Source organism: Macaca thibetana, chromosome 11 (assembly GCF_024542745.1).
Source record: "Macaca thibetana thibetana isolate TM-01 chromosome 11, ASM2454274v1, whole genome shotgun sequence".
In the NCBI taxonomy this organism is placed as follows: Eukaryota; Metazoa; Chordata; class Mammalia; order Primates; family Cercopithecidae; genus Macaca; species Macaca thibetana.
This window is the reverse complement of record NC_065588.1, coordinates 89,053,412-89,078,338: the sequence shown is the minus strand read 5'-3', so window position 1 is coordinate 89,078,338 and position 24,927 is coordinate 89,053,412. Positions and strand designations below refer to the sequence as shown.

At 41.5% G+C, this 24,927-nt stretch overlaps 1 protein-coding gene across 3 annotated transcripts in view; it reads right to left on the bottom strand.

The window, feature by feature from the left end:
• PLEKHG7 (pleckstrin homology and RhoGEF domain containing G7) overlaps positions 1–24,927 on the bottom strand; it is a 69,281-nt gene that overhangs the window by 23,037 nt on the left and 21,317 nt on the right. For 2 of the 3 annotated variants that reach the window (XM_050747177.1, XM_050747175.1), the window contains 7 exons: positions 20,579–20,706; positions 17,439–17,479; positions 13,146–13,241; positions 12,204–12,347; positions 8,491–8,586; positions 7,524–7,625; positions 3,906–4,019 (listed from right to left, as the gene is read on the bottom strand). In XM_050747177.1, the coding sequence (XP_050603134.1) occupies positions 3,906–4,019; positions 7,524–7,625; positions 8,491–8,586; positions 12,204–12,347; positions 13,146–13,241; positions 17,439–17,479; positions 20,579–20,706 (721 nt within the window). Of the gene's footprint in view, positions 1–3,905; positions 4,020–7,523; positions 7,626–8,490; positions 8,587–12,203; positions 12,348–13,145; positions 13,245–17,438; positions 17,480–20,578; positions 20,707–24,927 lie in introns of all 3 variants that reach the window. The other variant, XM_050747174.1, reaches the window with a different exon arrangement.

The window sequence follows — 24,927 nt, the reverse complement described above, 5'->3', positions numbered from 1 at the left end:
ATAGTAAGCAGGAGGATCGCTTGAGCTTAGGAGTCTGAGATAAGCTGGGCAACATAGCGAGATCCAATATCTATAAAAATTTAGAAAATTTGCCAGGCATGGTGGCATGTGTGTGTAGTCTCAGCTACATGGGAGGCTGAGGTGTGAGGGTCACCTGAGCCCAGGAGTCTGAGGCTGCAGTGAGCTGTGATTGTACCACTGCACTCTAGCCTGGGTGACAGAGTCAGACCTTGTCTCAATAAATAAATAAATAAGTAAATAAATTAAAAAACAAACAGTAGGAAGAATTCTAATCCCATTAATGTGCACCAGGATAAAATACATACATTCATAAAGCTTAGCCTCATGTGGTATGGAGGGTTTAGAGGTCATTTATCACTGCATTTACAGGTCAGTTTCAGGCAGCCCATCACATGGCATAGGTTTACATTCTCCAAGAACGTTGTTTTCCAACAGAACATTGTAGGAGATTCAACACTGGGTTCAGACAGGTCTGAATTCAAATCCTACCTCTGCCCTAGAACAACCATACCTTTCAGCATGTTGCCTAATTTGTCTAAACTCCCGGAAAATGGGGACAATATCAAATTCTGCAGTTAGTGTGTAGACAAGAAGATGAGGGATGACCAGGATGTAGCACAGTGTCTAGGCCATAGCAAGGGCTCAAACACTAGTCACCATGAGTATCTGTGAGTCTCTCCCTGACCTCTCACCTTTGTTTCATGAGGCTAATAGTTCCACGGTCATGGGAAATAGCCCCAAGGAACTGGAAATAGTTCTGATATGAAGAGCACTGGATTTTTTGCCTGAAAATCTTTCTATGGTTCTTTCTTTGCCACCTATTGGCTATGTGGCCTTGCAAATGTCATCTAACCTCTCTGAGACTCGGGGACACAAAGGAACAATGTAATCAACTTTACAGGTTTGTGTTCAGAATTAAGAGATGTTTGAGAAAGTGTCTGGTAAAGTATTATGCATTGTAAAAGCGTCACGTGGTCTGGGTGTGGTGTCTCACGCCTGTAATCCCAGCACTGTGGGAGGCTGAGGCAGTTGGATCACTTGAGGTCAGGAGTTCGAGACCAGCCTGGCCAACATAGAGAAACCCCATCTCTACCGAAAATACAGAAAATTTGCCAGGCATGGTGGCAGACACCTGTAGCTCCAGCTACTCGGGAGGCTGAGGCAAGAGAATCACTTGAGTTTGCAGTGAATCACTGGAGTTTGCAGTGAGCTGAGATTGTGCCACTGCACTCCAGTCTAGGTGACACAGCAAAATTCTGTCTCAAAAAAAAGCATCATGTGTTATAACAGCACTGTATTCTCTACCTACTACCTTTCCCAAAATATCTTTGGATGCCACATACATTTTTATTCATACACAATTTTACATATGTATGGGGCACATATGATATTTTGATATATGTGTACAATGTACACATCAGGGTATTTAGGATATCCTTAACCACATTTATTAACATCATTTCTTCATGTTGACAACATTTTAAATCTTCTAGCTATTTTGAAACACACAATAAATTATTGTTGTCAACTATAGTCACCCCAGTGGGTTATCAGGCACTAGAACTTATTCCTTCTATAACTGTATGTTTGCACCCATTAACCAACCTCTCTTTACCCCTTCTCCCCACTTCCCAGACTCTGGTAACCATCATCCTACTCTCTATCTCCATGCAACTAACATCTTTTAGCTCCCACATATGAATCAGAACATGCAATATCTGTCTTTCTGTGCCTGGCTTATTTCACTTAATGACCTCCAGTTTCATCCGTAAATGACAAGATTTCATTCTTTTTTCTGGTTGAATAATATTCCATTGCATATATATATATATATATAATATTTTCTTTATCTAATCATCTGTTGATGAACACTAGATTGATTCTATGTCTTGGCTATTGTGAATAGTGCTGTAATAAGCATGGGGGAGTAGGTATCCCTTTGATACACTGATTTCTTTCTTTTGGCTAAGCACCTAGTGGTGGGATTGCTGGATCGATGGTAGTTTTATTTTTAGTTTTCTGAGAAACCTCCATTTTGTTTGCTATAACAACTGCGCTAATTTACATACCCACCAACAGTGTACAAAAGTTCCCTTTTCTCTGTATCCTTGCCAGCATCTGTTATTTTATTTTATCTTTTTAAATAGTAGCCATTTTAACTGGGGTAAGATGATATCTCATTGTGGTTTTCATTTGCATTTCCTTGATGATTAGTGATGTTGAGATATTTTTCTTTTTTCAACCTGTTGGCTATTTGTATGTTTCATTTTGGGAAATGTCAGTTCAGATTCTTTTCTCACTTTGTAATGGGATTTATTTTTTTGATCTTCGAACTCCTTGTATATTCTAGGTATTAGTTCCCTGTCAAATGAATAGTTTGCAAATATTTTCTCCCATTCTGCAGATTGCCTCTTTACTCTGTTGTTTCCTCTGCCGTGCAGGAGCCGTTTGGTTTAATACCGTCCCATTTGTCTATTTTTGTTTTTGTTGCCTATGCTTTTGAAGTCTTAGCCCTAAAATATTTGTGTAGACCAATGTCCTCTAGTCCTTCTTTTATGTTTTCTTCCACCAGTTTTATAGTTTCAGGCCTTATAATTCATTTGTATTTGATTTTTAGATATGGTGAGAGATGGGGTCTACTTTCATTCTTCTGCATGGAGATACTCAGTTTTCCGAGCACTATTTACTCAAGACAGTGTTGTTTCTCCAATGTATGTTTTTGGTGCCTTTGTCAAAAATCATTTGGCTTTGAATACATGTATACAGGATTTTCCAAAGTTATTTGAAAACAATAATTGGACCTTGTTAAATTAATCTCTTCCTCAGCTTGGAAGGGAGAGAAAGGAACCTGGATTCTCCCAGTTTGGGGGCCTACCTAAGAGTCTAATCCATCAGCTTCTAGGGGAAACATTCACAAAATGATTATTCATGCATTTGGAAATCTAATGAGCTATCAGTTTTCAGTTTGGGTAGCAAATGAAACATTAAAGGTCCGAAGCTACAAAAATATGGCCAAGTCCCTTCCCTAAGATTATTCCCCTTTTCTCATCCTTGGCACACCCAGGCTTCCTGGCATATCAAGGCCGTGGCAGAAGCCCACTGATTCACAGCTGAGTCATTGGGAACCATGGGAGCCTTTCCTCCCAAGCCTCTGAGGTCATGCTCTGGCAGGGGCTTCTTGCAGCTGCAGGGAAGAGCTGATTTTCTGGAAAGGCTTGGACCATTTTCTCTGTATGATCCAAAAGGGCTCTGGCACAGGACTGAAAAGGTCCAGTTCAGACTAAAGAAATATCAAGGCAGGGACCAACAGAATTAGGGAAGTCAGGGGAAATTGGTTTTAGGCTTGGCTACTAGAAAATGCTGAAGGCCCCCGGCAGAAATTTCTTTTAATGCTGTGGGACCCAGAGCTGCCATATTAGCGCAATTCCGGAGGCAACATTGACATTGTGCTTTATACTCTAATCAAGGGGGCAGCACGGATGTAGAATACAGTGTAAATGACGCCGCAAGTTTCTGTCCTGGAACTAACTCCTGCAAGAGGCAAACTTCTAAGTCACAAAGCTCAGGTTCTTACTATAGTTTCTCCTTACAATGTACCAGTTTCTACCGCAAATAAAATAATGAACAAAGAAAACATTTTTAAGCCCCAGCCAAAATCTCAGGAGGGATATTAGATAACATAATGTTTCCAGATGTGCACCATTTAATATTCCTAAGTGTGCAGTGGACAATGTATTTATGAGGAAAGCAGATTTATAGTTAAAACATAGTGTTGATCATTTTGTTTTCTTCTTCCCATTTAATTTAAATACAATCATTCCCAGTACACATGACACCCAAAAAGCACCAGAAAAATTATGAAAGAAAAGAAAACGATACTTTACTTTTAAATAAATTCCAAAGTCATCTCTCTGCCTCAGGCTCTCAAGATAAAAGATAGCAGCTGAATAGTTCAGGCAGTAGGTCTGGTGGCTCTGACAGAGACTCCCTCGGAAATACTGCAAGAAAGGAAGAGCAGAAGGAGGATGAACACAAGTGAAGGAGAGCATTGATCCCTGACAGACTATTTCTCTTATCATTAACTAGGGAAAAGTGGAGGAGGCGCCATGATCAAGCAGGCACTACAGCTGCGTGGAAATACACAGGTAATCTCCAAGTAAACATTATTTTAACAAAATATGGTACTCTCATAATAAACAGCTGACACCTCAATAAATAGTCTTTTTCTCCTTATACTTAAAGAAAATTCTATTTAGGCCGTCTTGATTTAATTCACCCCTTCACTTCTGTTTAAGGTTTCTTCAGGCGCCACATCCTGCAGGACACCCAGTAACAAATATTGCCTTTGATTTGGGTGACCCTGTTGGTTGATGTTAAGTTTGTGTTGATACTAAGTGATTAAAGTAAGGACACTTGACTTTTCATCTGATATGCCTCAAGAATTTCCATGCATTTAATTTTGCTGGCTTCTAAACATGTAGAAATTTTGGACATCTTGGCTGGGCGCAGAGGCTCACGCCTGTAATCCTAGCACTTTGAGAGGCGAGGCAGGCGGATTGTCTGAGCTCAGGAGTTCGAGACTAGCCTGGGCAACACGTTGAAACGCTGTCTCTACTAAAAAATACAAAAAATTAGCTGGGCCTGGCAGCATGTGCCTGTAGTTCCAGCTATTTGGGAGGCTGAGGCAGGAGAATCGCTTGAACCCAGGAGGTGGAAGTTGCAGTGAGCCGAGATCGCACCATTGCATTCCAGCCTGAGTGACAGAGGGAGACTCCATTTCCAATTAAAAGGAAATCTGGGACATCTCTACTCAGCGTACTCTATCTAGTAGCATGCATTTTATCCTACTCAGTCTAATACTTGTCTTCCCTTTTCTTCATTATTTTTATTTAATGTCTTAAACTTGCTATAATGACTACACATTTGTAAGCCACCTAAAACTGTTTTTAGAATAAGGCAATTATATATATATATATTTTCATACATATAATGGGTAAACTGAGCACACTGAACTACATGCCACCATCTCAGTTAAGCGTCTTTCTTGGGAATGATGGTTATTCTTTTTCTCTTCAGCAATTCTTCTGGCTTGTTACTGGCAGGCACTCTCTTCAGGATTCCATCATAGTGTCTACCATGTTGTTAAGCCTATGTGTCCATTGATAGGTTTATTGATAATATAATGACTCATGGGCTGCATTAAGGAATTTCCAATAGTATCCCAATGTGGTGAACTGGAGAAAGAAAGCACACCTGCTGGTGTTAGAGAAAGCAGACCCAGCCTGAAAAACCACTAACAGAAGTGACAGTAACAAAGCCAGAGATGGTGAAACCTACAAAAATATTTTGTTATAGGACCTTAGAAGACAAAACACTATAGGGAGCAATGTCAAGTTTTGGCTTCAGCAAGAAGTAATTTGAAAGATGATGTGAGTTTATTTTGGAGGGGAATGTTGATAGCTGGGCCTTGAAGAGAACTTGGAGGTAAAGGGAGGGTCTTCTCATGAAGCACTGAGATGCTTGAGGAATGTCAGAACCAGGAGGTAACTGGTTAGAGGCCAAGATTAAGACTCACTAATGGGGCTGCGCGTGGTGACTCGCACGTGTAATCCCAGCACTTTGGGAGACCGAGGCGGGTGGATCATCTGAGGTCAGGAGTTCGAGAGCAGCCTGGCCAACATGATGAAACCCTGTTTCTACTAAGAATACAAAAATTAGCTGGGCATGGTGGCGCACACCTCTGGTCCCAGCTACTCGGGGGGCTGAGGCAGGAGAATTGCTTGAACCTAGGAGGCAGAGGTTGCAGTGAGCCGAGATTGGGCCACCGCACTCCAGCCTGGGTGACAGAGCAAGACTCTGTCCACCCTCCCCTCCAAAAAAAAGAAAAATAGAGTCATTAATGGTCAGGCTTAGATATCCAGTTCTACCACCCATTGGCTCTGTGATCTCAGCCAAATTATCTAACTTCTCTAAGCTTCAGTTTCTATCTCATTGACTTGGTAAATACAAAAATTAGCTGGGTGTGGTGGTGCATGCTTTTAATACCAGTTACTTGCGAGGCTGAGGCATGAGAATTGCTTGAACCTGGGAGGCGGAGGTGGGAGTGAGCTGAAGTCGCACTACTGCACTCCAACCTGGGCAACAGAGAGGCTGTCTAAAAAAAGTAAATAAAAAAACAACTAAACAACAAACAAAACGTCCAAAGATCTTCTTATTTCAACCCATTTTCAATGTTCACTAAAGGATCTTCCCGCTTATTTTTGCCTTGTTAAAACTCTTCCTTCTTCATGTATCTTCTCAAGTGTCATATCCCCAGGAAGCATTTCCTACCTGTGACTGCCCTACTATGCTTCCCAACTTACAAGGTTTCCTTTGTTGGACACTCATGATATTTATGTTTCTTCTTTTCCCCAGCATTTATCTTACTTTGATTATATAATCATTAGTGTCATTATTGGATTAATTTCTCCCCAACAAGACTTAAAATTTCTTTCTTTCTTTTTTTTTTTTTTTTGAGGCGGAGTCTCGCTCTGTCGCCCAGGCTGGAGTACAGTGGGGAGATCTCAGCTCACTGCAAGCTCTTCCGCCTCCCGGGTTCACGCCATTCTCCTGCCTCAGCCTCCCAAGTAGCTGGGACTACAGGCGCCCGCCACCATGCCCGGCTAATTTTTTGTATTTTTAGTAGAGATGGGGTTTCACTGTGTTAGCCAGGATGATCTCAAATCTCCTGACCTCGTGATCCATCCGCCTCGGGCTCCCAAAGTGTTGGGATTACAGGCGTGAGCCACCGCACCCAGCTGACTTAAAATTCCTTAAAAGCAAGGAGCTTGTTTAATTTTTCACATTATTGTATACAGGGTATTGGCTCCATATATAGCACTTAGTAAGTTCTCAATAAATCTCAATCTGTCTTTTTTTCTTAAAAAGTGAAGTTTAAAAATTCAGATTTTGCTAAATGAAATTAGATTAAAATTAGATTAAAAATCTCAAAGTAAGAAAAGTAGGGGAGGATGTCCAAATGTCTACTCAAGAAATAAATAGCACTTATCAAACCCGGGGCACAGGTTTTCCTCTTTTCTCCTCATTTCACCCACAGAAATATGATCAAGGGTGTTGATGAATTTGAAGGTTTATTCTGTTTCTTTCTGAGAAATTGGTACTTTCGTTAAAACAACTGAATCATGTAATTAGCAGACACTAAACTATTGCCATGAATATTGCTTTAAATTGAAGTAATTTAAAAAACAGACTTGGAAATGGCTTTTCCATGCATGCAGATTTTTGTGTTAATAAAACCTACACAGGAGATGTGACAATGGGAAAACAGAATCTGCAAGTTATTTTTGAAAATGTTGATTGGTAGAGAAAGGGACAGTTCTTTTGTAGGAGGGTGGAGGTAGAACTTTCCCAGGGAGAAGAAAAATCAAGTAGGGTATAAACAACTGTCTTGGGAGGTGGGTAATGCTACTTTATGAAGCTGAGATCTCCCGGAAGGAGTTTACCTTTGTGAGTACGGAAATAAAATCCAGTGATGAGGAAATATCAGAAGCGTCTACATAGTCCTTGATGATGCCAAAGAGACTGTTCACAAAACCAAGGCTTGTCTAGGGACAGAGAGAAAGAAAGCAAAAGTAGGCACACACCCAGGGTTAAGGAATAAACATTTGTTGAACTTCAAGTATCATTCTTACACGTTTCCCATTTCAAATTTATCTCCTAGCAAAATTCAAAGATTTATTTCCTCCACTCTCCAATACACATTTTCTTATAAGTATTTCTTTTTTTTTTTTTTTGAGACGGAGTCTGGCTCTGTCGCCCGGGCTGGAGTGCAGTGGCCGGATCTCAGCTCACTGCAAGCTCCGCCCCCCGGGTTTACGCCATTCTCCTGCCTCAGCCTCCCGAGTAGCTGGGACTACAGGCGCCTGCCGCCTCGCCCGGCTAGTTTTTTGTATTTTTTTAGTAGAGACGGGGTTTCACCGTGTTCGCCAGGATGGTCTCGATCTCCTGACCTTGTGATCCGCCCGTCTCGGCCTCCCAAAGTGCTGGGATTACAGGCTTGAGCCACCGCGCCTGGCCTCTTATAAGTATTTCTTATAAATAAATTCTTGTTGTTGTCTCTCTTTCTTTCCTTTTAAGAGGAAAAATATTATTTGTTTATAATGTATGTGAGAAGAGGACATTCAGTTGAAAATAACCATTTATGAAGATGATGGAGATCTTAGGAATGTGTTTACTTTTTAAAATAGCCATGGAAAAATGACAAATAAAGGGTAACTAATATCTACAATTTATGGGAAAGGCATCAATGGATATTTCAACTTCTTTCTTATTAACCTGAAGTCCTGACTGGGAATGGAATATGGAGATATATTATGGAATACAAGCCATAAGAACAGACCAAGTATGAATTTTCGAGATCTTCTAGTGAATGTTAAAACATGACTACTAAAATCTTCCTACTTGGCTCACCTGAGTTAACTCCTCCAGGTTTGCAAAAAGTCTCCATAAATCCACATCTAGGAGATATTCATGAGTTTGCAGATATTTTAGTGTATTCATAAAGATCTTTGAAATAAAAAATATATGCACATTAATTTCTATTTTTTAATTTTGAAACATACCTTTTGCAAGAACATTAAACATAAACCTCCTGGGTATAACTTTACAAAACAATGGAGAAATCAGCACTCTCAAGGTTTAAATGCTATACTCAAGACAAATGATCACATTTAAGCTTCACAGAACATATTGGAAATGAGCTTTTCAGTATGAAAGTTGTGGTTGCTTAAGTCAATTCTAACAACATTCCTATTGAACAGAATCTGTCCAAATGGGCTTCCTCTGCTTCTAGTGCCAAAGAAATCCCAAAGGTTCTCTTCTTGCCAACACTACTAACTTGAGAGCAAAACGATATTCATGGTGTGTTCTTATATGCTTTCTTCTGCAAAAGACCCAAATATACTTTACTTTCAGGGAATTAAAAGTAGAGATTTAGTGAGTTAATCTCTGATAACTGGTAAAATGTTTCAGTTGTTTAGAGGCATTAAACATGGATGAAACCATTAAGGGAGTTTTTATGTTATTTTTACTTAATCTGATGATTTCACAAACTGGAGAACTACACAGCAAGTCAAAAAATAAAAATAAAAAAAAAGAAGTACAATCCTCACTTACAGCTAGCTTGCCCTTCATTCTATAAACTGAAGAGAGAGCAGTTTATTGAAAAAGAAATACTTTGCGTACATAAGACGGGAAGCATTCAAAGGGACAAAAGGACAAATTATTTCAAGAATGTTAGGGGTTAAAAGACTGGGCTTTAGATAGGTAACCTTCTCCAATTCCCATTCCTGTATTATTTCATTAGTGTAGCGAGTGGTTCTTGAACTTGTGTCAGAATCACCTGGCAGCTTTGTTACACCAGAGCTTGCTGGACCCCACCCTCATCTATGATGGGGTCTGAGAATGCGCATTTCCAGCAAGTCCCCAAGGGATTCTGATGCTGCTGGTCTAGAGGCCACCTGTCGAGAACCACTTAGACCTTTCAAAATCCATGGAGTATTGGTTGTCTGGAAATCTGTCAATATCCAAGCATTTAAAACATGATTGTAAGAAACAGAACTCATTACTACAGATAGATTGGGACAATTTGGAAGAAATACTACTATTGTTATAAGATTCTTTGCTTTACAGAAATTTTGCATTTAAAAAAAAATGCTGAGTCCTCCAGTATATTTATTTTATGAGTCACAAATTTTTAACTCATAAGCGCTTTTGGAAAACATATTGATTGTGTAAAAGGAAGGTACATATATTCTTTAAATACACTGAGGTATTTGACAGTGAGCTCAAATTGGCCTTTTCTTAAACAGGAAATGTTATTTTGAAAAGCTTGGACAGTTTACAGTGGGACAGAAAGTTCTGTGGTTCCTTAGGACAAGGAAGGTGGCATAGCTCAGGGGCTTAGTTCTCTGCAGTGAACATTTATCATTACCACCCCCTGCAATACTCCTCTTCCCTAAAAACAGGCTGGTTTTCACCCATGTCTACTCTTCCCCAGGCGGCACATGTGCCATGTGGCAAGCTGATCTCACTCCCAAAGTTGGGTCTTGACTGCCTTAAGCCAATTGGCACATTCCTTCCTTACGGAGCTAGTGGATTTGGCTCACGGGTGGGCATGTGATCTAAGCCAGTCCAATAAGATTAAATCTCAAGACTTTTGCTATGAATGCTGAGAAGATCTCTCTCTCTCTCTCTCTCTCTCTCTCTCTCTCTCTCTCTCTCTCTCTTCTCTCTGGCCATTAGCTCAAGGATAGCAACCATGCTGTGACTACAAGAGAAGCCAGCCATAGGATGTGGCTAATGCCATGGAAGGCAGGGTGAGAGATGGAAAGAAATGTTTTTTGTTTTGTTTTGAGCCCCTTGATCAAACATGTCTTGAATTCTCTCCCACCTCTGAACTTGGCAGTCACAAGGACTAACAAAATACTGTATTATTTAAGCTAGTTTTCTATTACATGCTCTTGTAAGCATCCTAACTGACATGGTCTCTAAATTTCAATTTTCTCCTAGAGTGTCTTTGTGTTTTACATTTTGCTAAGTTAAGGATTTAGCACTGTGATTGACAAAAAATATTACTTACAGAAAATAACTGACGTTTGTATAGCACTTGATAGATTTCAAAGAAAACTAATTTGATCATCATAATGGTCTTATGAGATAGCCAGAGATGGTACTGTCATTTCTCCTTTACAGCTTAGGACAGGGACTGTCAAACTATGCAGGCTGTGAGCTTAATTTGGCCTGCCACCTGTTTTTGTAAATGATGTTTTCTGGGTGACACAGTCAGGCACATTCCTGTAGACTGCTTTGGCACTGCAATGGCAGAGTTAAGTGGTTGCAACAAAAACTATATAGCCTGAAAAGCCCAAAATATTTACTATCTGCACCTTTGCAGAAAAGATTTGTCAACCCCTGGTTTAGGATATGAAGGACTACACTTTGCTAAGGTCACAAGGCAAATCAGAGGCAGAGCCAGGGCTTGAACTTAGGTCTGCCAGCACAGTGCCTTTTAGCTGTGTAAGACAGTCATCAGGATGCAAAAGTATTATGGTCAGAGGCAACCTTGGGAGCTGTGTGGCCCATCCTCCCCTGTGGTCCTGGGAGGAAGCTGCTCTATGGTTCTCTTCCTTGCTTTATTGTTCTTCTAGAAAAAATTCTCTGTCCTGAGCCTCACCAGAGCATAGCTGCAGCAGTGTGTAACCATACAGGTGCTATTTACATAGGAGACATCATGAATATACCATGTAATTCAACAGTACTAAATTGCATGTGTATGGTAGCCCCCGAAATCTGCAATGGTGGCCCTGCAGCTGATAAAAAGCAGTCACCTGGCACTGTTCACGAGGGAGCAAGAGCTCCAAGAAAGGAAGCCAAGGAAAGAGGGAATGGACTGCCTGAGAAGGGTGTGAGCTCCCTGGCTCAGGAATGTGCAAACTGGTGAGACAAGGCAGAAGAGATTCATTCAACATCGGATGGGACACTGGACTAGTTCGCTAAGAAGATCTCATCCAATGTTAAAGTATAAAAAGACAGTAGAGTAATAGGTAAACAAAAATAAATGACAAATAAAAATTTTCACGATCCCCTGAAAGAGGGAGAAAAAAACCTCACCTCGCCTCCCTTTCCCTCTCTTTTCCTTCCTTCCTTCCTTCCTTCCTTCCTTCCTTCCTTCCTTCCTTCCTTCCTTCTTCCTTCCTTCCTTCCTTCTTTCCTTCCTCCCTCCCTCCCTCCTTCCCTCCCTCTCCCTCCCTCTCTCTCTCTCTTTTCCCTCCCTCCCTCCCTCCCTCCCTCCCTCCCTTCCTTCCTTCCTTCCTTCCTTCCCTTCTTTCCCTTCCTTCCTTCCTTCTTTCCTTCCTCCCTCCCTCCCTCCTTCCCTCCCCTCTCCCTCCCTCTCTCTCTCTCTTTTCCCTCCCTCCCCCTCCCTCCCTCCCTCCCTCCCTCCCTTCCTTCCTTCCTTCCTTCCTTCCTTCCTTCCTTCCTTCCTTCCTTCCTTCCTTCCTTCTTCTCTCTCTTTCCTTTCTTTCTCTTTCTTCTCTCTCTCTCTTTTATTTCTTTCAGAAGAGGAAAACAAGTGCCCAAAGAAACAAATTTTCCATCTACTACAAAATTAAGCCTGGCATTACCATCTTAAGAACTAATAAATGGTCCAAAAAATAGGTGCATTCACTTGTGAAAAGTTCCCACATGGCCTCTTGCTGCTTTCTCAAGTCTAATTGATTGGTCAGGAGTTTGTGATGTGTTTCCATGACTTCATCCCAGGTCTTATCCTGTACATGAGGAAAAAAGAGAGAAGAAAACATTTCCACCTCAGTGGATTGACCTGTTGGCTATTTGCTTTGGCTTGCAGTTCCAAAGGGCCAAGCAACCCCTGGAATCATGATTTCCTGCTTCAGGCCCTGGACATCCCTCTTGACAGTGACTCCCCAAGTGACCCAAGCCATCGCTTTCTCTGTGGGGCTCTGGGATGCCAATTCCTCCTAATACACAGCATGAAATGCACAATGTGCATTATTTCTAGTTTAAGATTCAAATCAATTCAGATCGATGATGCTTTGAATTAAGCTTGAGAATATCATGAGTCTTTTTCAGTTTATTGACATAAAAACTCAAAGAACCCCAAACCCAGGACTGGGAAGTCTGATTCCGGGTTCCACTGGCAAAACTTACTGAAATTAACTACTGAAGAAGCATGAAGTGAGAGTTTTAAAGCTCAGGGAGACCTTTAGAAATCGTCTTATCAAAAACAACTTAACGTTTCCAATGAGGAAATCCAGGTCCAGAGAGATGAAGAGTAGTAACAACCACTTTTAACATTTGTAGAGGCTTTCTGGCCTATGAAGTGCTCTCACACTTGTTACCTTATTTAAGATAAAATGGCTTTCCCCAGCTTTCAGTGTGTTTGAGGAGAGCAAGCCCTGTTCAGTCCTGGGTTCCTCTCTTGCATTTTGCTCTTACTGTAAACAAGGCAGTAATCTGGCAGCTTAAAACACTGACCCTCCCCTCCCCACCCCACCAAAAAATTAAAAGAAAAAGCCATGCCCCACAGGAAACAGTTGGAAAGATACCTTCAGACTGTAGAAGTCATAGCCCCTGAAGTTGGTAATTTTCACAGAGGACAGGCAGTTTTCCATATCGGATGTGCGCTTGTGTTTGTCTTTGCCCTGCTTAAAGATGGTTAGAAACAGGATTTTCAAACATGGATTCTTTAATGACACAACTTCGGCAGCCTTGGTATCTTTCGTTCATTCCCTAACATTCATGATAAGAGATGACATATTTTGTCTTTAAGCAACTAACAGTTTCAAAGCCATTTCTGAGCTCTAGTAGGAGCCACAGAACCACAGAATGTCAGACCTGAGGGCCACAGGCCCATGAGAATACCTTGTCCAAACCTCTCATTTTACACATTAAAAAAAATCCTAGGCACAGAATGGTCAAACAGCAAACAGTCTTATCATGCCTACCCATTGGGGTGACATAGCCTTTGCAGTTTTAACTTTTCCAAACTCTGGACCCTAAGATTTAATTAACATCAGAAGGTACCTCAGACATATTGGTTCAGCCCTTATTTTAGCAGATGACAAAATAAAGCCCAGTGTTAAAGCGACTTGTCCCAAACAATAATTTTCTGTTACAGAATACCAGAACATGCTGGAAACTCTACTTTCCTTAGAATGGAATCACCCACTTACTTTTGTTGTAGTCATTTTTTCTTAATAATATTTGTTTAAAAAATCTGATTGCTAAGATAATATATGTTTATTGTAGAAAACTTGAGAAACAAACAACAACAACAAAAAAAAACCATGAAATGTGTCTTCACCCTCACATACCCATTGGAAATATCATATTCTGATCACATTAATAATTAATTTTTAAACAGCACAATGTATCATATTCACACATCCTTTTGCAACTTGCTTTTTAAATTTATATTGTGAGCATTTTCTTTTTGGTTCATTCACTATTCTATTGCAATATCATGAATTGCCCACTTAAAGAGTTCATTTTACCAACCAAAGCAAGAAGAAGCTATCAAATAACAACGTGCAAGGCTTTTAAAAGTCAGCTTGGCTGCATTTCAAGTGAATGCTTAGGACAAACAATTTTTCGACTTGTTCTGTTGCCTCAGGGTGCACGATATTGGCATGGATCTAAACAGTTTGGTGAAAGTTAATCGGTGTTGTTTTCATGAGCAAGAAAGGCACAGGTTATCTACCGTTGCAGGTAGGGGGCTCCCTGCGCGTCTGAAAAGAGACCCTGTCATAGTTTCAGAATGTGCTAATGGGTTGTGGCTGGTTTCTCTGGTAGGGTTATGGCACTGAAAAAGGAAACCTATTGTAGACTCATTAGCCTCCACAGCAGCAAAGGAATCTTGGAACCAGTTAAAGACCTCCTACTGCAATTGGGACATATGCCTTTTGTTGATGTCTGAAACCATAGTGACTGCATGTTGTGGAAATGAAAAATCAGCAGCCAGTTGGAAAAGAAAGAGGCTGAGACAATGGAAGGAGCATTGGAGTTGTGGGAAAGTGGGTGCCAGCCCCGTGTTTTGAAGGGCACTCACCATGGCTCTCTATGGGTTTGACCAGCCTCCTGGCCAAATGTCTGGGTGGGTATTCCAGTGAGGAGAGAGGAGACCGTTCTCCCAGTGGTCACATTAACTCTTGAAAATGACACGCCCATTTAGTACCTTCTTGCCTCCATTGTGGTAGCAGTAGTTAGGAGAGGCAATGAAAAGCATTTGAAGGTTACTTGAGAGAATACACAGGGTAAAGAAAAGTGAGATGCCAAGGTTAATTCTGGAATCTCAAACTTAGTAACTAAGAGGTAGGTGGCATGAAGATGTGCAGTAGTCACTGGTGACGTGGAACTGGAGCAAAATTGAAGGTTAAGACTGAATATACACATTTTTGGAGTGATTGACAAATCAATGAGAACAGGTAAGATCTATGAGAGCTCTAACGAGAGAATGAATGAAGGAGTTTCCAGGTCTGGTGATGGGGACTCCTACAGTTGAAGGAGCCGGGCCACACAGGGCTAGAACAGACTCAAAGCCAGACTTCTTGGAACACTGGATGCTCCATAGCTTATGAGCTGTGTGTCCTCAGGCAAACTAGTCGACCTCTCTGAATCCATTTCCCCATTTTCAAAATGAGAAGTAATAATGTTAGCTACCTTGTTGGATTGTTGTAGAATTTATGAGTTCACATGTGTTAACTGACATGCATAAAAAAGAATACAGGTAAACAGTAACAGTGCCTGGTAATATGCTAGACATTATAGATGTGTTTGCTTTTATTACTAATATTAAACTGATGGGAAGAAAGGAAGGAAGAAAGGAAGGAAGAAAGGAGGAAAAGGAAAAATCTGTAATAGATTGGAAAAACACATCACAACATAGAAGTGTGTTTGTTATATTGATGTGGATTACCATTTATAGAGATATGAATTACGTGATAAATAACGATAAGAGGATAAAGGAAACAATGTTAATTTTAAGAAAACAAGATATTGTGTTCTTGTGAAAGTGAAGCTTCTAGAAATGACTTTCTCTTCATTGCTGAAAACATTTGCTGAGAACGTCCACCAATTATTCTTCCTTTGTGTATCTCCCTCATTGCCTCCCTCCCTCCAACACAGTGCCAACCATTTAGCATGTTTTCCCCCACCACCCACAGTTTACTTGTCAGTCCCATCTTCTCAATTGTGAGCTGATAATGGGCATCTTGGCATCTTAGATATCTGTCCCGGTACTTGGCACAGTTGCTCAACACATGTGTGGAGAACAAGTTGCTTCTTTGTGGGGGAAAAGAATGGATTAATCCCAACAACTTGTAGGAGTGCCCTTCCTTAGCCAAGTTCTTCCCTTCCGAAAGCATATTCTATCTCTCAGGCAGCCCTCAGAGCTTCCCTGTCCTGGATAAGCCCTCGGGAGGGCTTGGGGGAGATGCCCCTTCTCCTGAGATCTCAGATGTGATTGGTGACCAGCTCTGCCTCTGTTTATTCGAGGAAAGAGCTCAGGAGGGGCTGCGTCATAAGCCTTGTCTCAGACCTGTTAGAAAGACAGACAAAGCATGTCTGTAAATGACTGGTGAGCAACAGCCCTGGTGGCAATAGTGTTACAATTTTACTAACAATTTACGATTTGCAGCTCATAATGTTTAAGAGTATGTTCCATATAAACGTTTTATTTTGGGGAAAAAAAGTGAAAGTCAATCATACACTTGGCTATGAGAATAAGTCGTTTTCCAAACCCTAATTAAAGATACTACTACTAGTGATACGGCCAAGATTGACTGAGTGTCTGCGTGTGCCCGGCTCCGGGGTGGGCTCCACATGCATTATAAGGCATTCATTACAACCACCCTGTGAGGCTGGCACTGGTCTTCTGTCTTTTACAGGGAAGATCTGAGCTGAGGGAGAGTAATCCATTTGGCCAAGGTCATAGGGCAGTAGGGGAAGGAGCTAGAATTGGAACTTCAGAGGACTTTTTATTTAGCAATGGGACTTAAAAAATAGCAAGGTGTGTGTGTCATAGAACCACTGTAGATGTCAGCAACTGATGCCAAAGTGATTGGCAAGGCCATGTGGGCAGATTTTTAACAGAATGAGGCATAGTAACAGTCCATAAGGCCCCGCTGCTGCTGCTGGTTGTGGTGTGTAAGTCATGCAACTAGTACTGCTGGGAGAACACAAATCAGTCCCTCTCCTCCCTCTAGAAAACAGGAGGAGTCCAGTTGTCATCATGAACATTCCCTCCCTCTTCCCACAGCATGCCAGAAGGAACGGCTTGACTGTGGCCACCCTTGTCCTAGGCAGTAAAGTCTCAGGGACCGCTGATTGAGATGGATAACTCATCAATTATTGATGGAACCAAGAATGAATTCAAACCCACTAGGATTAATCCAGTCGGCTTTCCCAGAAATAGAAGTGTATTTGCGGAATCTGTTTCTGTCAGGTCTCATTCATTTTTCAATGTTCCCAATATACATGGCACTAACTGCAAACTGGGGCATACATTTGTGCAAGTTTGCTTCATCGAGTGAGCTGCTTTCTAAGCAGCAAGCTATAAATGTAGTGTTGTAAAGCATCACTATATTAGGATTGCTTTGTGTGTTTTTTTTTTTTTCAGAGCTAATTAACTACTGGCAATTAGCACTGTTTCGCTGCACAAATTGGCAACCCTTGGCATGTTCCATAGCCAATACTACGGATGTGATGATATCATTTATATTTCACGTGCCATCTGTCTTTATGCAAAGATAAAGCAGAATGAAGAGGCTCTTCAGCCATTTCTTACTTTCTTAGCTACAGGAAGCTTAATTAAAACAAAAATGGCAATTTGCAACACTTACCACTCCTCTTTTGGAGAAAGGCCATCTTGGCTTTCTGGATTCTGGGTGAAATTAAAGACAATATATTATTACAAGTACTTAGAGTTACTAGTGACAGATCATTGCAGTGCTTTACAAAACCTGCTTTTTGAAAATTAGCCAAACAGAATTCATCCTGCTTTAATTATCTTTCTCTTGAGAATGCACAAAATGAATATTTATATTTTTGCAGATGAGTGAATGAAGCAATGTTGCAACCTAAAAGTTGGTGTTCTGTTGCTGCCTTAAGGTGGTATTGTCCTATTTCTTTACTGGTGTATTACTTAAACTCCTTTTCCTCATCGCTTGAGGAGAAATCTGTAAACTATACTCTAAGATGTTGAGTAATTTATTTAAGACAGGGAACCAGAGCACTTTGGGGCTAAAAGGAGAGGTCCTTCATTTTCACACTGTCTTACCAGAACCCTCCCACCACATGCAAACTTCAGTAGCCTGAGCAAATGGGAGACTTGGAAACTGCCTTCACTCATAATCCCCAGATGTGGTTAAAGGAAGACTCCCAAAATAGAGAACATTAAAACATCACCAATTTTTATGTTGGGGCTTCTTGCTTCTGGCCATCAACTAGGAGTTGCTTCGACTTGAGAAAGAAGCCATTATTCAATCCCTCATTCTTTTGAAGACCAGGAAGGAAAGAGATTCGACTGGGTTCTAGCCTTTTGAATTTTATGCTGTTTGCATAAAGTTGTAATGCTACCTAGCAAAAGCTGAAAATTGTCTCTTAGGTGTGGGTGGCATGTTCTGACCATTCGGTAGACAAAAGGGATGTCTTATACGTCCATCTCTCTTTCTATCAGATCCCCCAGGAGATGGTGTGTAATAATTCAATCAAAGGAAGCAACGATCTGAGCAGCATTAACTGCAAAGATGTGCTTAAGGCACCTTCCCACTGTAACCTTGGGAGGCACCTGCCCAACAGATTATCCTCGCATTCATTTTGACCACGTTATTGATCTTTATTAAAGGGAGGTTAGGTGGACTCTCCCTTAGGCACAAATCAGCTTCACCACACTTAGCTCTCCCCTGCCTGGTGGTAAATTACTATATCCAATTTGAACTGCAATAATTGGGGTCTCTGATCCTTGGCCAATTTCTCTCCTGTGCTTTTCTAGCTTTGGAGCCTTGGGAAAGCTTTGTGAGTATTCAGAAGATTCTTGAGTCTTTATTGAATCCACAATCTTTCATTATCTGTCTTAAATATACAATTTTGCTAAACCAGAATCTTGATTTCAACTATATCTGCGGGTGACTCATATGCACTGCAAAGCGTGAGCAGCACTGCATTAGCCCATGACTTGGGAACATGAGGTCTCTATTCTAAACTCCTGAGAAGAGGGCAGAGGGGTATAGAGAGGATGCTGCTTATCTTATGCTGTGTGGTATCTACCATGATGCTAGGCACACACAAAAATAACAGCTAGTGAGACGTAGAAGCAGCGATGACCTTGTTCCTTAGTATGTGGTTCTCAAACTGTAGCTGGCATCAGAATCACCTGCAGAGCGTGTTAAAAAAGACTGCTGGCTGGGCGCGGTAGCTCGAGCCTGTAATCCCAGTACCTTGGGAAGCCGAGGCGGATGGATTACCTAAGGTCAGGAGTTCGAGACCAGCCTGACCAATATGTTGAAACCTCATCTCTACTAAAAATACAAAAAAATTAGCCAGGCGTGGTGGTGGTCACAGAGTGAGACTCCGTCTCAAACAACCACCACCACCACCACAACAACAACAAATAAAACAGACTAACAGACTGCTGGACACCACCCCCAGAGTTTCTGATTCAGAAGGTCTTGGGGGTGGGGAGCCTGGAATCTGCATTTCTAACAACTTCTCAGGTGAGGGCAAAGCTGCTGGTCCAGGACAGCCTTTGGGAACCACTGTTCTAGTTGTTAACTAATTGAGAGCATTCTAAAGCCTCTTAAAATGTACTAACCTCTGTTAAGGCCACATTGTGTTTAGAACTAGCTTGGATTTCTAGGGGCATGTCCTCAAGCAGATCACTTAACCCCTCTTGGTTTGTTCACTTGGATTATTGTATCACATGAGACAGTAAGTAGATGTGAAAGAGTCTGTAAAAATAAAGAGCTGTAAACATGTTATGATTTATTCACTGGTGGCCCTGGGCTTCACATACAGGAGACTGCAGCTGCCCATACAATAGATGACAGATGATGACAGATGCAGGCTGGTAGAGAGGGTACCGGACTCACAGGCAGGAGCCTTGATTCCATTTCTCTGCACAAACTAGTTGACCCTATGACTAGGCCACTTCTCCTTTCTGGGTCTCACTCACACATATGTGAATGAGGGATGACCTGCTGGTTTTCAAACTCTTTTGTCAGGTGTCCGAGGCTCCTGGGATGCCTTGGAGGTGAGTCTTTGGGGCTCATCCCAGCTGCAAGCATTGCAACTTCACCTGGATTTGTTTTATACATTGGATTTCCAAGTAAGGATTCTTTTGTAAAAAGAACCAAACCAGTTTAAAAACCAACAGCATGGATAATCCTTAAGTCTCCTCTTAGCTCTCAAAGGCTTTGATTTACCTATCCCAAGAATCTTGAAGAAAACACCCTGAAGATCCTAATTGTTCTTTTATTTCACAAATGAGATGAAGATGCAGCTTTATGCCTAAAGCTGCCTCTCTATCAGACACTCATCTGCCACCGCCACCTCTGCCTCCCCATGGTACCACCCTGGTTGGAAGATACCAGTGTGAGGCTGAAGCCCAGGAGTGGGGTGGGAGAGGAACATGACAGCAATAATGGGGAAGCTACTCACCAGCCTGGAGAGGGCACTCTGATCTAAGATGCTACACCTGTCTCAGGTCTTGGACCTGGGATAAGACATTTGACCGGAAGACATTTTAAGGGAAGAGTCACACCTTATTCATCTCTGTAAATGGAATGCCCAACACCAAGACTGGTACTCAGCTGGTTCCAGTAATTCCAGTAACAGCTGGTGCCTGTTGTCATTGGTGAGGCTGATTCTAACTGGTCAGTGCATCTATTCTACTAATTATTCAATATTTTCAAAATTCCCCCTGGTTATGGCAATATCTGTTCCACAGCGGGCATGGAATGAAAGTATACTGAATGAACAGAACCTGAATTCAGCAGCAGAAGTGGGTGGCATAGGTAATCAGCAGCTCCATCTGACACCAGAAGGTCCCCAGGGAACACCTCAAGTCCAGGTAAGTTCAGCACCACAGAACTCCGCCTGTGCTCGTAGAACCTGTGCTCAAGAGACAAAAGGAAAACCACGCCGAAATATCATCTTACACCACTCAGAATGGCTATTACTAAAAAGTGAAAAACAACAGATGTTGGCATGGTTGTGGAGAAAAAGGGATGCTTATACACCATTGGGGGGAATGTGAATTAGTTCAACCGCAAGGGAAAACAGTATGGAGACATTTCAAAGAACTAAAAATAGAACTACCATTCAACCCAACAATCCCACTACTGACTATCTACCCAAAGGAAAAGAAATCATTGTATAAAAAAGACACCTGTACACATATATTTATTGCAGCACTATTCCCCATAGCAAAGCCATGGAACTGACTTAAGTGTCTATCAATGGTTGATTAGATAAAGAAAATGTGTGTGTGTGTACACCATGGAATGTGATGTGTGTGTGTGTGTGTGTGTATATATATACACACACCCCCCCCCCCACATAGAATACCATGCAGCCATAAAAAAGCATGAAATCAGCCAGGTGCAGTGGCTCATGCCTGTAATCCAAGCACTTTGGGAGGCTGAGGTGGGCAGATCACCTGAGGTCAGGAGTTCAAGACCAGCCTGACCAACATGGTGAAAACCCGTCTCCACTAAAAAAAATACAAAATTAGCTGGGCGTGGTGGTGCATGCCTGTAATCCCATCTACTTGGGAGGCTGAGGCAGGAGAATTGCTTGAACCTGGGAGGCAGAGGTTGCAGTGAGCCAAGATCGCGCCATTGCACTCTAGCCTGGGCAACAAGAGTGAAACTCCGTCTAAAAAACCAAAAACGAAACAAAACAAAACAAAACATGAAATTATTTATTTCCTTTGCAGCAAAATGGATGGAGCTGAAGGCCATTATCCTATGTGAACTAATCCAGATACAAAAAATCAAATATCACATGCTCTCACTTAGAAGTAGGCACTATACAATGGGTACCTATGGACATAAAGATGGAAACAATAGACTCCAAAAGTGGGGAGGGGTGAGGTGGGAGGGAAGTAAGTGTTGCAGAATTAACTACTGGGTACAAAATTCAATATTTGGATTATGGGTATACTAGAAGCCTGATCTCCATGATGCAATATACCCATGGAACAAATATGCACATGTACTCCCTGAATTAAAATATTTTTTTTAAAAGATGCAAGGAGAGATCTTAGAGCTGAGTTAGGCAGGTTCGTAGTTCAGACCACCTCTGTTCATGCAGAATGGCTGCGAGCTGCCTGCTGCCGCTCCGTTAGGAAGGACTGGGAGGCATGGCAGGGCTGTGATGACACAAACGCCCCACACATCTACTCACCACCTCTTCGAGCCTTACTTGCCATTTATGGTTTTGACTAATCCCAAGCAGAAGAGCTCACCTAGACATGTCAACACAAATGCACCTTGCTTGTTCTGACTCGGAAGGATATTAGGAAAAAGACTTCAAACACAGAAGTCTTTGCAAATTATGCAAACTGCCTCAGAAGGCGGCAGGATCCATGGGGGTGATCATGGTACCCCTAATCATCTGAAGCTGGTTGTTTAAAGTCAGCTACTTTTATTTTTCCCAGAGAAAAATGAGAAATATTGTTAGAAAAATTCATCACACAGGACTATCTACCTGCTCCTTTCCCCTGCCCTTCTCCTTTCCCCTGGCCCATTTCATGAAATGTGTCTGTAGGATGTTCACAAAATTAATGGGTGATGTCACAGACATAGTGGGGAACAGTGCCAAAGCCACCAGGCATTTGCTCAGCGATATCCAAGGAGCAAAACTGGTCAGGCTGGTAAGGGGTCTGTCATGCTGGGGACCTTCCTAATAACATGGAATTATAGGGGCTCACAGTTATCTCATCAGAACTATTCAGATATTTCTTTGGTCTATTCTAAGGGACAGAGATGCAATTTCTTCTGTTTATTGACCAATGTAATCTTTATATTTTCACCAACAAATAGCATATATATGCTACTTTACATAGAAAGAAATTTGTCTTGATTTACCAACAAAGGCATAGCTGTGAATTGCCTGGAAAGTGGAGAGCCCAGGTTTGTCACACCCTTTTGGATGCTATGATTTTGTCTATTGCCATCTAGCACTCTCCCACCCGCAAAGTGGCGGTGCTTGGATCCCTGTTAGTCTCCCTATCCCAGTCCTTCCTCCACTCTTTCCATTTTCCTACCTAGCTGCTGCTCAGGTCCTACCAGGCTCTGCAGCCAAGTTCCGTGCTTCTGACCTTCTATATGAGTGACAGCCTTTCTGCCTGCACTTTCGTCTCTTGCCTCTTAATTGCACATTCTTGGATCCCATGCCCTCTTTCTTGTCAATATGTCTAATGTTGGAGTGTATCATGCCCTGTTAGGTTCCTCATGCTGCTGATGAAAACCGGTGTATATTAGCATATCCTGTGGAATTAATTATAAATACCTATCCCCAAGTCCCACCGTGGAGATTCTGATTTAGTAGATCTGAAGTGGGCCTCTGTATCTGTATTTTTACCCAGCTCCCTGGATACTCACCACAATTAGAGAACAATTAATTTTGAGGTTATAAGTAACTTGATATAGGCCTTTCCTACCTTTAGGTTTTGAGTATTATTTCACATTTTCAGCCTTTGGCAAAATCTTTTTCAAATCATTTTACTTATGAATAGTAGAACAAGTTGTTTAGGAATTTATAATTAGTGGTCAACTTATATTCCATAATTTTCTGCAAAATATATGAAGTAAGAATGCCTCAGACTGTTCAGATACACATTGTAGACACAAAAGGAAGTTCATTTTCAGTTATAAAAGGCTGCTTCCTCCATGAAGTCTTCCATGATACTCAAAGGAAATAATTCATATTTATGCACTCCTCTGTGTCTCCACCAGATCAGGGCCTCAACATCTTCTGATTATTGTAACATGGTCACTTCTTACCTTGTTTCTCCACCTTTCTTTTTATCTCCTTGATTCCATCCTATACACAGTCACTAGATGACTTATCTAAAGGTGAGTTATCTAAAATCTAAGTCTGAACTATCCCTCCCTGGCTTAAGACGCCTCAGGAAATTCTCATCTTACACCAGATAAACACATTTTTAAAGCACACACACAAGCTTTCCATGATCTGGCTCCATTTACCTGCCTGATATTCCTCACTTTGCTATTAGATCTCTGGAAATAGGGAATGCATTGTAATTCCCCATACAAAATGGTGTTTCCCAGCTTGGTGCTTTGGCTGGGAATGTTTTATTCCTTCCCTGCCTTCCCCAAGTCTGTCTAACTCCTACTCATACTATGAGATTCAGGCCTATGGATTATCTCTGTTAAGGCGCACAAAGGGGAAGTACTTAAGTAACACTGGGCTCAGCTTTATTCAATTGTCTATATTCCCTGGGGTTTTGTAATCTGTTCCACCTGCCTTTTCTCTGCTCTTCTATTACTTTTTTTTAATTAGGAAACTTTAGGAGAATGTGGTCATCCCTGTTACTGTAATAATAGATAATGTGCCAACCCAATGTGCATGCTCTTTCCTTTTCTTGCTATTAAAACTCTGCTTTGTCTGGGATGGTATGTGCTGAGGTCATAGACTGACCTGCTCTGACTCTCTTGCAGCTAGTGAAGGCCATGTGACCCAAACCTGGCCAATGAGATTTAAATGGAGGCTCAAGCATGTGAATACTAGAAAAAGTTTTTCAAAGGGGACAGACTCAGCTAGCTTCTTCTGTTTACCCCCTGTCCTTTGCCTTCTTGCTGTCCGGAATAGATCTTGAAACCTGAACGTATACCGTAACTCTTGCAAAGACAATAGCAGAGTAGAAAAACAGGTGCCTGGGATGTGGTTATGTTACCAAAAACCCACCCTTTCCTTACCTAGGTCATTCTAGTTGGGTTCTGTGACATCCAGGCAAATGCTATCCTTACTGACACAGATCTCTCATACTGGATTCGTCCTGCAAGGATGAGGTCATCTTTCAGCATTCTACACTCCTGTTTGACTTTTTCTCTACTTTATGATTTGGTTTTATAAGAAGATCATTAGGACTACGACTTCTTACAACTTTCCTTTTTTGTTTGCCAACTCAATGTCCGTGATAATTATAAGGATGGAGGGAACTGAATTAGGTGGGAGTTGAGAAAGTTAAAATAATTTGAATGAGAAACATAATTCTACCTTCATCATATTGCATACAAGACATTGGGATTGACACATAATTGATTAGCAGTGTACAAATCCAGCCAGGAAGTTTTATAACAGTCT